The sequence below is a fragment of the Trichoderma camerunense genome (genome assembly GCF_050948025.1).
Source record: "Trichoderma camerunense strain CBS 138272 chromosome Unknown V8C40scaffold_12, whole genome shotgun sequence".
NCBI lineage: Eukaryota > Fungi > Ascomycota > Sordariomycetes > Hypocreales > Hypocreaceae > Trichoderma > Trichoderma camerunense.
In genome coordinates, this window is record NW_028145358.1 from 1,178,043 (window position 1) to 1,192,269 (window position 14,227).

At 51.9% G+C, this 14,227-nt stretch overlaps 3 protein-coding genes and 1 non-coding gene across 4 annotated transcripts; 2 read left to right on the top strand and 2 right to left on the bottom strand.

Annotated features, from left to right (window-relative positions):
- Positions 1–978: 978 nt before the first annotated feature.
- Positions 979–7,583, bottom strand: V8C40DRAFT_49933 (uncharacterized protein). The gene is made up of 3 exons (XM_083223039.1): positions 7,353–7,583; positions 1,066–7,110; positions 979–994 (listed from the first exon to the last, which is right to left on the bottom strand). Exon 2 carries the CDS (start codon positions 7,094–7,096, stop codon positions 1,223–1,225), a length of 5,874 nt encoding a protein of 1,957 aa, XP_083071820.1. The 5' UTR covers positions 7,097–7,110; positions 7,353–7,583; the 3' UTR covers positions 979–994; positions 1,066–1,222.
- A 1,869-nt stretch (positions 7,584–9,452) lies between these two features.
- V8C40DRAFT_t142 lies at positions 9,453–9,540 on the top strand. The gene has a single exon. It is a non-coding gene; the product is annotated as a tRNA-Glu (tRNA).
- A 253-nt stretch (positions 9,541–9,793) lies between these two features.
- V8C40DRAFT_49951 (uncharacterized protein) lies at positions 9,794–11,098 on the bottom strand. The gene has a single exon (XM_083223040.1). The coding sequence runs from the start codon at positions 10,871–10,873 to the stop codon at positions 10,121–10,123; it is 753 nt and encodes a 250-aa protein (XP_083071821.1). The 5' UTR covers positions 10,874–11,098; the 3' UTR covers positions 9,794–10,120.
- A 2,264-nt stretch (positions 11,099–13,362) lies between these two features.
- V8C40DRAFT_249793 (uncharacterized protein) lies at positions 13,363–13,785 on the top strand. Its single transcript, XM_083216828.1, has one exon. It carries the CDS (start codon positions 13,497–13,499, stop codon positions 13,770–13,772), a length of 276 nt encoding a protein of 91 aa, XP_083071822.1. The 5' UTR covers positions 13,363–13,496; the 3' UTR covers positions 13,773–13,785.
- The last annotated feature ends 442 nt before the right edge of the window (positions 13,786–14,227 follow it).

A 14,227-nucleotide genomic window follows, 5' to 3' on the forward strand; every position in this document is an offset into this window, starting at 1 on the left:
GGGACTTGGAAGTACATCAGAGTACATCAGAGTACCTCTACAACAGAGAGAGGGCATCTCGTATGGACCATGGCAGTGAACGAATTCGGGTATCAAAGCATGATTACTCCCTCCCATCCAAGAATCTCCCAAGTCTCACTGAATTGTATAACCAACCGCACAGTTCAGACAAACATCCCATATTATAAACATCTTCTGTCTTGTAGCATAAGTGCCTCAACAAGAGAGAGAACGTTTCGTAAAGACCTTGATAGTGAAATAGTTCGAGTATCAAGCGTGATTGCTCCCTCCTATCCAAGAATCTTCCAAACTTCACTGAATAGTATTGTGAGGTCACATAACCTCCTACACCTACCTGTGTAGTAAAGTAAATATCTCGCGTCTAATACTAGATAGCTGCAACTTACATCATATATCATTCTTACTTCAAACTCTTACGTGACCATAAATATAGTGACTACACCATGCCGGACCTCTTACGTTGTGACCTGACAAGTATAATGCACAGTTCAGATAAACATCCCATATTATAAACATCTTCTGTCTTGTAGCATAATTTTAACCTTATTTAAGCCCATCCCCCTTACGCTCGATGCGCTTCCTCGCTACCTATCAAACCAACTTGGGAGCATCTGAAAATAATAATAATAAAAAGAAGCTCGAATATGTCTCCTCCATGATCCCGCTGTCCGCTTCCCATGCTTTATGCCTTCCTCCCCCTTTCTCTAAATACAAAATGTCTTCTCGCATGTACAGATATCAAACTCCTCGCTGTGTGGCGAAACAAGGGGGGGATATAATGTAGCCACGGGGTGATACAAATAACTAATACAAAGGATGTGGTATGTAATGTTTCTAATGATATAAATAATAAAGAAATGGGAGAAAAGTGAGCGGCCCGTAAAAATAAATCTGAGAGTGAAAGTTGAAACTCGAAGCTGAAACCTCAAAGCTGGAATCTCGAAGCTGAAATCTCGAAGCTGAAATCTCGAGGCTGAAATCTCAAAGCCGAAATCTCAAAGCCGAAATCTCGAAGCTGAAATCTCAAAGCTGGAATCTCGAAGCTGAAATCTCGAAGCTGAAATCTCGAGGCTGAAATCTCGAAGCTGAAATCTCGAAGCCGAAATCTCGAAGCTGAAATCTCGAAGCCGAAATCTCGAAGCCGAAATCTCGAAGCTGAAATCTCAAAGCTTTTACCGCTCAAGAATCCTCAGTCGTTCAGTTAGTTGGTGACAACCTCTTGGTGCACCAGTCGCAGAACCCAACCAGCTTCAGTCACGCTGGCGAATTGGAAGCACCACTTCTTGATGTTTCCTCCCGTGGCTCCGTTTGCCGGAACGCCGCCGACTATACCGTCGCCGTTCTTGACTTCTTCCCAGACGCCACAGACGATACCTCTACTGCCCATGGGAGTGAAGCATCCACTTCCCAGAACAGCATCCAGTACAATGATTGGCTTCTCAGAGCTCTTCTTGGGTATCGTCGTAACTGTGACGCGTTTCTCCAGGCCGTGATCTGCTCGGAGGGCCTGGCGCCAGCCTGGAGGCGGTCGGCGGATTTGTAGACTGCAGTTACCGTAATCTTCCCATTTGGCGGGCGAAACAAGGAGATGCAGTCTGATGCGAATGTTCTCTGTGCCAAGATTTACAGGCGTCTCGCCGCCATTATCCACGCTAACTGATGGTGATCGAGGTGAGCCATATCCTGACGAAGAGCCCGATGTGTACATGCTGTTGTGGCCACTTCCACCTCGGCCGCCACGCTGCTTGTCAACAGATGATCGGGCCAGGTTGAAAGAGAGGTTCCCAACCAGAGTAAGCTTCTTAAGGAAACTGGAGGCAGACAGATTCGACGAGGGTGTAGTGCTGGCGCCATCGAATTGTTGCGACTGCGGTGCCCTCACCGAGCTGCGGTAACTGTTCTTTCTGCCAAACCAGCTGCGAGCCCGGCTGCTCTTGTCTCCATCATCAGCCGGAGCTGGTCGTTCACCAAAGCTCCTGAAACGGGCCTCATTCTCCAGCTGGATAAACTTCTGGTTGTTGAGGCGAGCGTGGTGGACAGCCGTGTAGAGTGTGTAGCAGTCAGGGCCGTTCAAGCACCGGAAGCGAAAGTTGCCGCCCTGGTAGACTGGTGCCAACTTGCTATGAGGTTGCATTGATGATCTGATTTCGAGGTCGACCGCAGTGCTCTGTCGAATCAAGACCATCGGCGTAAGATCCAATGCGACGATGGGCTTATCGTCAAGCTGAGTATAGTTACTGTCTCGGAAAGCAAACGCCTCGATAAGACCATCTGAAACGACGATTGAAACGTGATCAGGGTGCACATCCTTCCACGCGCCCTTGTCAGACCACCTGGAGATGGTTGCGAGGCATCGTCCTGATCTCGCAAGGCTGCCATCTTCTTCCGATGGCTTCCGTCCATGGAGACCGGCTTGGGAGGCAGAGTTGGATGGCGTCAAGCTGACTTCGGATGCGGGGGCATACGAGGGAGCATATGAAGGTGCATAAGAGCCTCTTCTCTGGCCTTCGTCCCTGATGCTGTAGCCAAGCTCAGTCTGGGGAATGTCGATGCTCTCCATCTCCTCATCGGATGACTCGGACTCGCTCTCACTTCCAGACACATCTTCTCCCTCTGTTTCTGATTCCGAGGACTCTCCTTCTTCTATTATCGAAGACACTGCAGAAGAAGACAGGCCCGAGGCAGAAGAAACCTCAGAAGGCAGGTACTCGTGTTTGAGAGGAGAAGAGCCTCTTCGCCTTACGGCGTGCATATCAACCGGTGGTTGAAGCAATGACTGAGACTTTGGTGACTGCTGAGGCGTGGGGCTAAGGGTTCGGTGAACCGGCGGTCGCGGCGGTGGCGTGTCATTGTGGTATATCGTAGGGATCTGCTTTGAAGACTGAGACTTGCTCTTTTCTCTGCCGGGGGGTCCAGGAGCAGCTCGTGTAGGGGTCGGTGGGGTTGAAAGACTGCTGTCAGAGTCGTCTCCGTCGGTGTTTCGAGATGCCGCGCTCACCATGCTCTGAACTCCAACGGGAACATCAGGTAATCTAGGAGAATCCGATCCCAGCTCAGACTCGTCAAGGATACTCGGTTCAGGCTCTCTTGGCGGGATGGGAGAAGACGGCAGGATATCGAGCCAGTCCAAAATCTGCTCTTCTTCATCGGCCCAGAGATTGAGCAGCTCATGCCATGGCTTCCCATTGTGATTGCCACGGACCATGACCACCATGTCCAATTTTCCATCTCCTGAGCGAGCAGAGACGAGAGACATGGAGATGGGCGGAAAGAGGAGGTATGATCGTCGACCGTCTCCCACTTCCCGGATGAGAAGATCTCCTCTGTCTTCAGGGCGGCTTTGGTTGTCTCGGTGAACAAGCTCCACCTGACACTCCAGCCTCTGCCCGTTGGAGTGGGCAAGGTCAAGCGAAAAGATGTCCTTGGCACTAACTTGTCGAGTGAGACCGATATTGATGGACTTGGTCGGGCCGAGCGTTCTGAGGTCTCGGGCTCTAGTAGTATCCGTGTTGGCGGCTTCTTCGTCAATGATCCTCGCAACTTCCTCTCTGTGGCGCTGACGAGCCTTTTCCTGCAAGGCTTCGAAATCCTTGACCAGCTGGTTGGTATCAGGCGACGTAAACATTTGGTCAACGCAGACAATCAGACGGGCCATCTGCTTGATGCGGAATAGTGGCCGCTTCAGGAGATAGGCGACGGCCACCCGCTCTCCCTGGGCGTTGATGAGATCGCCATTAGCATTCCTTGGCAACGAATCGAGGAGAGAGTCGTCTTCGTCAGGGGTACCACGTCGTGGTGCAAGGTTGACTATCAGGTCCTGGAAGCCTAGTCTCCAGACACTTAGGTAGTTATTGTAGAGTGGGACAACACCATGGGCCCAGTTGGCCATTCGGCGGATATCTGTCAAGGGAGCCTTGGCATGTGCGCTCTTGAGCTTCTCGAGGGCAACTCCCATGTTGACGACCGACTTGGATGTAATATCGACCTTGATCTTTGGAGAAGCAGTCCCGACGAAGTCGGAAGAGACAGTAGGGTCGCTCACTACGTGAGAGAGAAGCACAGGGACCACGCCATCGACCAATGTTTTGAGCTCACTTTGGTATAAGTGTTCGTCGTCAGCAAACTCTTTTAGCAGCTCCTCAGCAGTCACGTTGGATCCGCCGCGTGCTTTCCGCAGACTCGGCCTTGACCTGCTATTCATCATTCCTTTGGGAACATTTGTGTCGTCCGGCAGTGAGAGGACGGAAACCAGGTCAGAGTGTTTTGTCAGCCTCCTTTTCAGCCCTGAACCCTGTCGTTGTGGGATTTTTGGGTCACTCGATTTTGTTACCGTCGTTGAGCGAGTGAGAGTAGAGTGGCTCACATCCGACTCAGACTCCGAATGACTGATACTGGAGCCCTCGGAGAGAATTGTCGAAAGCTCATGATGACCGTTTGTAGGGGGGCGGAGACGTGGTCCGGCAATATGTGGTACCCCTCTTGATGAGCTGTGTACCGATGAGTCTCGGTCAGTGCTTGAGCGAGTGTCTGTCGTGACCCAGCTGCTCAATTGACTGCTCAATTCAGAATTGGACTGCATGTACTGTGAATCGGCTTCACGCTCTGTTTCTGTTTCTGTCTCCGTCTCTGATCCCGTTTCACTGTCTGTTAGATCGTCATCATCTGATTCAAGTCGACGCTCTTCATGGCTCTGGTAGCTCTTTATGGGTTTCGTGAGCCCAGCAGACTCTCCTTGAAAGGCTTCTTTCAGGGCACCGAAGAATGGTCGTCTTTTACTACCTGATTTGGAATGCAAAGAGTCTCTGGTTGCGCTCCTCCTCTTCAGACTTGAAGAGGATGATGTTTTCTTTTTGAGAGTTTCCTTGGACTTTGACTCTGATTTTGGGGTTGAACCTGTAGCATCAGATGCGCTCTGAGCTGTCTCATCCGATCGCGTTGTGCTTGTCAGGTAAGACGTGACGTCGGAGGTGACATTGGAGACGACACGAGACTCAGAGACCATTGAGCTCTTTGTCTCTGCTGATGGCTTTCTTTTGTGCGTAGTCTCCTTGGTCATAGCTTCTCTGGGTGCAGTGTCTCTTTGTGCCGTCTCTTTTAATTTAGCCTCTTTTGGTGCAGTTCTTCTTGGCGTCGTCTCTTTCGGTGTTGTCGCCTTTGGTGTTGTCGCCTTTGGTGTTGTTGCTTTTGGTGTCGTCGCTTTTGGTGTCCTTTCTCTAGGCGCAGCCTCTCCAATGGTATCATCGTCATCTTCGCTGTCGTCCTCATCAGATAGCGTGGACGTGGGTGAATGTGGCCTTTTATTCTTATCATAAGGCTCGACAGTGTTGTTGAGCCACTTCTCGATGCTGGGAGGGTTGTTGGGCACAGCATGCCTGGGAGCCTCATTGAGATCATGTATAATCTTCTTACCCTCCTCCACCACCTTCTTTAGTACATTCGGCATGGCCTTGAGGCTCGTTGCCCGGTCAAGCTTTGTGCGCTTTTGTTGTTGTTTCGGTTTGCTCTTAGGAGGACCCCGCAGAGGCAAATCCAGCTCACTAAAGGCGGAATGTCCAAACGGGATGTCTCCTGGGATGTCGGCCAGAGACTTGTTTGACAGTGATGTGCCCAGATCCGAGTCTCGGATATGGGGAAGGTGATTGGCGCGGGAGCCGACGTCTGCCGACTTGGCCCTGGTTTTGGTATGCTTCGTTCCACTTCTTTTTACGCCCCCTGAACGAGGTTTCTGCCGTTGGGCATCGACATAGGAGCCTGCGTCGTCTGACATTGATAATTGAGTCGCCTCCTCAACGGCCTTTATCAAGTCTTGAATCGTGGGGTTTTTGTGGGCAGTACCAAGAGTTTTGCTCCGTTGTCGTGTCGGTCTTGGGGTCCCTGGTTCTGATCTGGAGTCGGCCATTGGCTTCACTCTGATGCCATCGTCCTGGGCCGCAGCTGGTGAGGGTTTCATAGGTGTAACACGGATACCATCGCCTTCGGGTTCCTTTTCCTTTTTAGCCGTAGCTGGTGAGGCCTTCATGGGTGCAACCCGAATACCATCGTCTTCGGGCTCCTTTTTAGCCGCAGTTGGCGCCTTCATAGGCGCAACTCGAATACCATCGTCTTCAGGCTCCTTTTTCCGTACTGGCCGGACACGTATACCATCATTATCGTCCGTGCTGGGCTTGAGCGGCTTTCTCGCAGTGACTTCGGTTGCCGTCTCCTCCTGATCGCTAACATCCTCATACTCATCTTCAGAACCAGAAAGATCCGAGGACAAAGACCCTTTAAGGCTTTTCGGCGGCGGAGTCACGACCTTTTCAGCCCACGCCTTAACCTTGCTCTGAAAAGTCGGATTAGGTACCGATCGGAAGGCAAAGCCATTAGGAATGCGGGGGGCTGCCGGGGTAGGATTGCTCGCTTTTCTCGGGCGAGGCGAGACCTTTCGAACAGACGCCTTTCTGACTTTGGGCTTGACCCAATTGTCGTCGCTCACAATCCTCTTCTTGGGAGGAGGTATAGGCTCCTTTTCCTCTTTCTCGGCCTCCGCATTGCTGTTGTGGACAATGGCCTTTTTCGGTGGTCTCCTCTTCTGCCTCATCTTGATGCGCACCCGGTCCTCTTCTGTCACGTCTTCCAACTCTTCTCCGGCAAAAGCAACATCAGTCGGCTCTGTGGCAGCATCATCCGGATCGGCATCCGCCATGGCAGCCGCATTGGCCTTTTGCCATTTATTTACCCTGTCTTTCACACCACTTGGCGGCTGCAATTTGCGCACCATGTTCTGTCTCATCTCATGCCGAAGCTCAGCCTTACTGGTATCCATGCTTTGCCGCCGCTTGCGCTCTGCCTCTAACCTCGCTGGGGAGGGCCGCCCTAGAAGAAAGTCATGGAGCAGAGTAGGGGGCTCTGGCTTCTTGGTGGTGTTGGCCCGCGGGCGGCCCGTCGCCGCAGGCTTGGGGGCCTCTCCGGGAGTATTTTTGTCGTCCGCCGCGGCGTCATCTTTGGTCGTGTCGGGATTCTTGGTCGGAGTCGTGGGGTTGGCTTGCGCGGTGCTATCGCCAGAGGAACTTTTGGAACTTTTGGACGTGGTCATTGTCTTTTGAGCTGCTAAGCATCGCACTGTTAGCCCGAAGACCACCGCCGAGGCAAGAACAAAGAGACGTAGTACACGCTGCTAGAAAACAATTCACCACAATGCGTGGAGGCTATAGCGCGCGGAAGTAGAGCGGCCCAAGCTGCCCAAGATGCTCGAGCTTATTCACAATTGCTCCCGTCCCAGGAAGCCGGTCGTAGAGACGAGGGGCAAGCCAGACAAAGCAGAACGCGGACTTTTCTGTTGCGCTACTCACCTCATCTGAGCAGCATACTGTTCGCATCGAGGATTCGAAGGTGTTTGCTCGCAGTGTCGCGTTGGCCGTTGCACATGACAGAGCTCGAAGCTCCCAGACCAGCCGCCCTGATCCTTGCTCGCTACCAACAACAAAGATGGCCGCCGCAAACGGCTGCAGACGCTGTCGTGTTTGTAAAGGCCTCCAGAAGAAGAAGGAGAAAAAGAGCGAAGTGGCGCGAGCTGGTGGTCAAACGGGGTTGGTAGTTCTGAGTCGAGGTGGAGGATCTTGGGCCGGCAGATTAAGGAGAGTAGGTACTGTAAGATGCAGAGCGAAACGAGCGACAGCGGACGAAACTGGTGACGTCTATGTAGGTGTGTGTATCGGCAGTGTATGATGACGGGAATGATGCGTGTACAGGACAGTGCAAACGTCGAGGGTTTCGATTGACTGACTGACTGCCCGCCGCGATTTGATTACAGGCTCCGGATCCCGCTTATGCCTGTGGCGCTGCAGCATGGATGGTCATGGATCAAAGCTTTGAAGCTGCTGTGCTGTGCTTGTGCTGGGTGCCGCAGTAACCAGCGGGGTCGCCTCCAAAGCCGCTGTAAACGTAAACAATGCAGTGCAATTTGGCACAACTCGAGCGTCACTGAAAAGCCACTCAAGGCCCGGGCCGCGGCCAATCAGAGACGGACCTTATTATTGTTCTAGTCAGGTTAGTATCACCATGAAGAAAACTTGCTTCATCAATCTTACTTGGTTGTGCTAGTTCCACGGTATCGTGTTGCGGCTAGCCCCAGATGGGCTGGTGGCTGGCTCTTCTACCTTGCTGTGGCTGATGATGGATCCATGGATCGGATCTCTGCCTTGATTTGTTGTTGTTTTCCTCCTCTTTGCTTGAGTGAAGATGAAATTGTCTTAGTAGGGGCGATCACCAAGATCGTGGCATCGCATCGGGCTCATCGATTTTCGCATCCAGATCTAGAGATTATCGATCATCGTCTTGTTTATTGTTGTTGATCGCCGGCCCTTGCATTGGCTGCATCTGCTTGACATCTACACCCATTCGACCTACCCTGCAATACAATGGATTCGATATTTTCAAATGCCTTTTGCGTGTACGAGTAATCATGAGCCTTGCCAGTTCTATTATTGTATGCTTACATGTACTTTGCGGGCTGCAACACGTGTTGACCGGATCGATATCGTACGTAACTCATCGCCGATGGATTTCAACTTACACACCATCTCACCTACACCAGGCCGTCAACTGACAAAACGACGACATGCATGCCCTCCACCGTCATCAACGGCACAAACAATTCCTTCCTATTATTTGCTAATATAGCTCGCTCACATCTCAGAAATCACGCCTACGTTCTTCTCACCTACTGTCCCAAAGAGACTCGGTCCTCGTTTTGACAAATTGGAGCACCCCATTTATCATGCCGTCATTTTCCCACTTACACACGATGGCCATTATCTCGAACGAGTCACAAGGTGGCATCGGACTCTCCACCAACTCCGGACGCACTCTTTGTTTCCCCACTCATTGTCTCAACGTGCTTTAACATCTCCGTCCTATCCAGCACTCATATTCACCCCATACTTGTCCAACAAAGAACTATTCATGCAACCTACCCACAACATCTTCAGCTTCCTCTCAGCTCTCCCCCCTTCAAACAAATAACCACATCTCCCCATCACTTCTCACCGGAACCCCCGAATCCTCTCTCTCTCACCATCATTACCGCCCTCACAGCCTCCTCCTCTAGCCCATACACGCGTCTCACCCGCTCAGCTCGCCATGGCCATTACCTCCATTCTTGTCCCGGTCCAGCTGATCAACCTCATCCACTAGCTCCACAACCAGCACCACCCGCAACCAATAATGGCGCAAAGTGTGCGATTCAATTCCCGAATGACAGGTCACGCCAAGGAATGCGATTTCTAGCAATCTTATGCCTGCAAGTCATGTCCATATGCAGGCGCTTATCGGCTGCCCTACGGATGGAGATCAGCGCTTTCGAAGGGTGTGTTTCCATTGTGGCGATAAGGTTTGCGGTGAGGGAGCTTGATGGATGGAATTGTCTGCCAACAATAGCATCCGCAAGCGTATCCGATATGGTGTAGTGGCTAACATCGCTCGCTCTCAACTTCTGGTTGAAGCACCGAGCAGCCCTGGGTTCGATTCCCAGTATCGGAGATTTGATTTTTTGCACTTTCACTATGCTACCCTCTGTACCTATTTGTGCAACACTGTATGATAGCTTCTTTTTGTTTTCACTGTATTTTATTTCTGAGAAGTAGATGAAAGTGAAGAGTCAATTCAATGATAAATAGTAAGGATATGTAGTAGTACCAAACAGTACTGTTGTCAATCAAAAGATGCCTCCAACTCCAACAGATGCCCTCCCCGGTTGGTATAATTGCAATAAGCAAACAAACAGACAAACAAAATAACAAATGCACACCGTCCGTCCTGTCCTTTATTATGCCTCCTCCCCACCGAAAGTCCCAGCTTGCGATGGCCCAGAAACAAAAACAAAAACTGCAGACGTAGAAGCTGCTACGTATTATAAATGCGTGAAACCACTCCAGCCACCCCGAACGCCTTGAAATGCTATACCAGATAACACACCGCATCAGAACCAAATGATGAAATCAAAGACCCTCCACCACCACCCCCAAAAATGAATTGATACCGCCCTTTAACGCCGCCCAATGCAAAAAAAAAAAAAAAAAGAAAAAAAGATTGATTAAAGATATGCACGACGCTCGTGTTATTACTCCTTATTCGGGAGCACGAAGCGTACCTTCTTCTTCGGCTTTGCAGCCTTGGTGTCTACACCTGCATCGCTCATCAACTCCTCTTCAGTCTCTTCTTCGATGGACCACACATCGGGACTGGGTTCCCTCCACAGGTGGTCATCTCTTGCGCGGACAGACAGGCTCCGAGTCTGCTGGCGTGTCGACCCGCGGCTGTTTGTGCGGCCTCTGCCCCTGCGGCCCGGCGCCGGCACGGAGTTGGGCGAGAGCAGGGCGTTGGCAGTGAGGCCGAAGACGGGGCTCTTGGCTCGGAAGCGAAGGCCCTCGACGGCGAGGTCTCGCAGCGGGGTGAGCGAGAAGGACGACGACGTGGGGGAGAAGCGAATGTATTCCTCATCGTCGTCGTCGTCGGTGGTGAGAGCGTCCGAGTCAAAGTCTGGAGAGGCCGGGCGAGCACTGTCGGGCTTGCGGAGGCCCTCGAGAGAGGAGGGACTGACGCTGCGGACGGCCTCACGGGGTTGGCTGGCGTCCTCGATGCCGGCGTCGAAATCCATCATGTCGACGTCCAGGTCCATCCCGTCATCCTCATCCTCTGCCGGGATGGGAGTGAGGAAGTAGGTGAGCGGGTTGTCATCGATGTCCTCGAGAAGCGGCCGAGGCTCAAAGCTCTCGATAACGGACCTCTTCTTGAATGACATGGTGGGAGTCAAGCGGAGCTGGGTAGGTGGCCAGGATTCTCGGCGAGAGGAGAAGACGGATTCCATGGGCATTGTTGGCTCGAGGTGCTTTTCTGTCTGGGGAAGACAGAAGAAGGTGGATGGCAGGGGTTTAAGTAGGATGCAAGGCAAGGCAAGGCAGGCAGACTAGCACTAAGTCTAGGTAGATAGGACTCTTTTGCTGATGCCTTCAAAACGCCACCTTATTGGATGACTCAGACGGGGGAGAGAAATTATGACAGGCCCAATCTCTGAGCGTAAACGAATAATTCCCTTTGCTGAAGGTTCACGAGTAAGGAGAAAGAGTGAAGAGAGGGAACAAAGAGGCCTGTGGGTTGGCGGCACCTCCGACGGTAAAAGGCTGAACAGCCACTGAAAAAAGGGATTCCTGCACGGAGGACCAGAGAAGCTGGCCCAGAATATCAAAAGAAGCCCAAGGGTATGTAGGTAAATGTGGCCAGTCAAGTGAGCCTGGGCGAGGCAGCGAGATAAGCCGCAGATATATATGCAATCTGATGCAAGGCAGCGGGTATGCCGACTGGACAAGGACAAGACAGAAATTCAATGCAACGCCCCTACCCACCCCCCTCTTTCTCTGCCGCAAGAGACAATAAACGGGCTCGATAGCCAAGAGCTGGTGCGTTCTAAAACGTCACCAATGCAGCCCGTGATGGGCAGAGACAAGGGGGGGCGCACGGCTCCGGCTTGGCCTTGTGAGGTGCTTTGATGGTCATCAGCAAGCGGTAGATGAGAGAGCTGCGCCCACGTGAAGGAGGCCTATGGGAGAGGCGTCTGGGGCTGGGTCCACCGAAGTGTGACAGCCGAGAGCCGTTGTGTATCATTTCTCACAAAACCGTTTATTGCAGAGGCTCTTGCTCTTCGCCCGGGCCAAGTCATGAGAAGAAAATATATTGAGAGAGGGCTGAAATGGGCGTGCAGTAGGCTCGCCTTGTGGCGTGAGCGCGAGATAGAGGAGAGCCAATATCTGCCGCATCAGGCATTTCCCGCCATGGGCAAATAGTCGCAAGCCATGGTGTGTCCATGAGCATTCCAGGATGGTGGTTAGAAGGCGGCGAATGAGCGGCCCGTGTTCAGAGCCCACACCCGAATGACTGAGAAACAAAGACGCGGGGAGAGGGACTAACGAAAAGCTGCAAGGGTTCGATTCTCGGAGCCTCTCTTTGGAGCTTTTCTCTGCCAGTCTCGTAAGCTGAGACTAGGGCACACCATCTCGAACCAGAAGGGATACCAGATGACTCGTCTGCTGGGGCGAGTAAGGTGAATAGGATGAGGATGATGCTATCTCGTCTTGCTCCGTCCCCGCCATCTGGTGGGTTTGAAACCCAGGTCACGCCCACCCCAAGCAGCGTGGAATTTCCCATCTGCATGATTTGCATCGATCGAGTTCCTTGTTCCTTGGACGATGCATGCTGGAATGCAAACGATCACTGCATGGTTCCTTGCATGATGGATGCTTGCCCGCGCGTGGCGCCTAAAAAAGGACAGGACGGGCCAGCGTTTGCAGTTTGGCCTTGTCGATCAAGGGCTCTCCATTTTTGGATAGCAGTTTACTCGTACTAGCAACAAAAAACGGCTGGGCAAAGGATAAAAATGGAACGCCGCAAAAGCTAGGCTACGGCGCGGCGCGGGAGCTTCGGCTGGGCTCGTCATCGTCGTCATACTGGATATGAAGTTACTGTATCTGTCAGGATACCCTATCCAGCAACTGTACGAGTACGTGTATACGAAGAGGGCACATGTAATTCAAGATGCCGTCCCGTTAGCACAGACTTGCCATTTCCGGACACACGGATTGACTCTAACAAGACTCTAGGATTCTAAGACACCGCCAGTGCCAAACTATGCTCTCCTCAGCTATGGTGGGCCGGATCGTCTGCGTCTGCTGATTTGCTCCAAGCCTCCCCAGGACGAGGAATGCGGCCGTCGAGCTGAGCACGATGGCGCTCGATGGACTTGCTTCGTTTCCATTATTGGCGCCCCGGCCAGGTCAGCTCAGCTTTCACGAGCAAGTTAGTTAGTGCGGGCAAAAGAGAGGCGCAAAAAGCCAGTTTCTGTGCTGAAGCTATGAAAATGGAATGTTGATTCGAAAAAATTGGAAAAAAAAGATGTGCCACATCCCAATATAGAACGGTTGCCCGGCTTCTTTGCGTATTGTCACTGTTTCCATCTATAATGGCTGCGAACCCCCTCCGAAAGACGAAGAATTTGATTCTCATGAGACCCTCTGTTCCTGATACGTGATTCCAGGCCGTGCTCGCAGCAGCAAAGCGTGACAGGGACAAGCATGAGAAATTCACTCAAAAAAAGGTCCTCAACGCGTCATAGAAACAGGGCGACAAAGACCACACTTCTTCTGCTTGAGCGGTTTCTGGCATCCTGGCGAACGCACAACATGGGGAAGCATGACCAGAAAAAAAAATACACCAGTCGAGCCATGAGTCGTCGTGATCAGGCTACTAGACTACTAGACATCTCATATATTCACAAAACCTGGCAGCTCTCGGGCGACCAGAATTAATATATCGAGCAGGAAACATGCAACCTCCAGGTCCCTTGTTGCATTTCTCCTCTTATTGTATCGAGACTAAATCCCGGCAGACGATGTCTCTGCTCCGTATCCCTGCCCGCCAAGCCCAAGCCGTGACCCAAGCACCTGATGCCCTCGTTTGATTCCCTCATGGCTCTCTTATTCATCTTTTCCCCTCTCTCTCTTTTTCTCCATGGAGCTCGAACCCCTGCTCGATTTCCCGCGCTTGCTGCGGTGCTCCCAATTCCGAACTTGCTCCAGCTTTTTCCTTGGCCAATGACGCCATGTCGGCCTTTTCGGCTGCCGCTGGAGTCGCAGTTGAGCTTGAAAATCTCCGTGTCCCGACTTTTTTTTTTTCTGGTCTTGTATCGCATTGCTTTGATAGCTGTGCAGGATATATACTGAGGCGGAGTCCCGTCCGATGCACTAGATTGCATGCGGCAAGCAGCTGTCAATGTTTTTTCTTCTCATCTCTTTTTGCTTGGAGTCTCGTGGAATTTTCCCAACTGAGCAGTGAATGAATACGTGTACGTTGCTTCTTTTTCAGTAAATTGGGGCTTGCGCGGCAATTGCGTGTCTACGATGTCGCTTTGTCCATCATCCAGACCGAGCGTCACCTGTCGCATCGTTCGCTGTATTACTGCACCGAACATACTACATCGTAATACTTCCATTCACATTTACATCTGCATTCCATCACCGTTTGTACAACCACCACAGCCCATGGATTCCTGCCCGCTTACATCATTCATCCTCTCCCTTCACACGTGCATCCCTGTGTCTCGGCTTGAGGCGTGCCGTACTGAGGAGAATCGCAGCCTATTAGCATCTTGGCACGCGCAAACGAGAACGATGGCGCC

Coding starts and splice junctions, on each gene's coding strand:
- V8C40DRAFT_49933 (XM_083223039.1), bottom strand. CDS start 7,096: ATGACCACGTCCAAAAGTTCCAAAAGTTCCTCTGGCGATAGCACCGCG.
- V8C40DRAFT_49951 (XM_083223040.1), bottom strand. CDS start 10,873: ATGCCCATGGAATCCGTCTTCTCCTCTCGCCGAGAATCCTGGCCACCT.
- V8C40DRAFT_249793 (XM_083216828.1), top strand. CDS start 13,497: ATGCCCTCGTTTGATTCCCTCATGGCTCTCTTATTCATCTTTTCCCCT.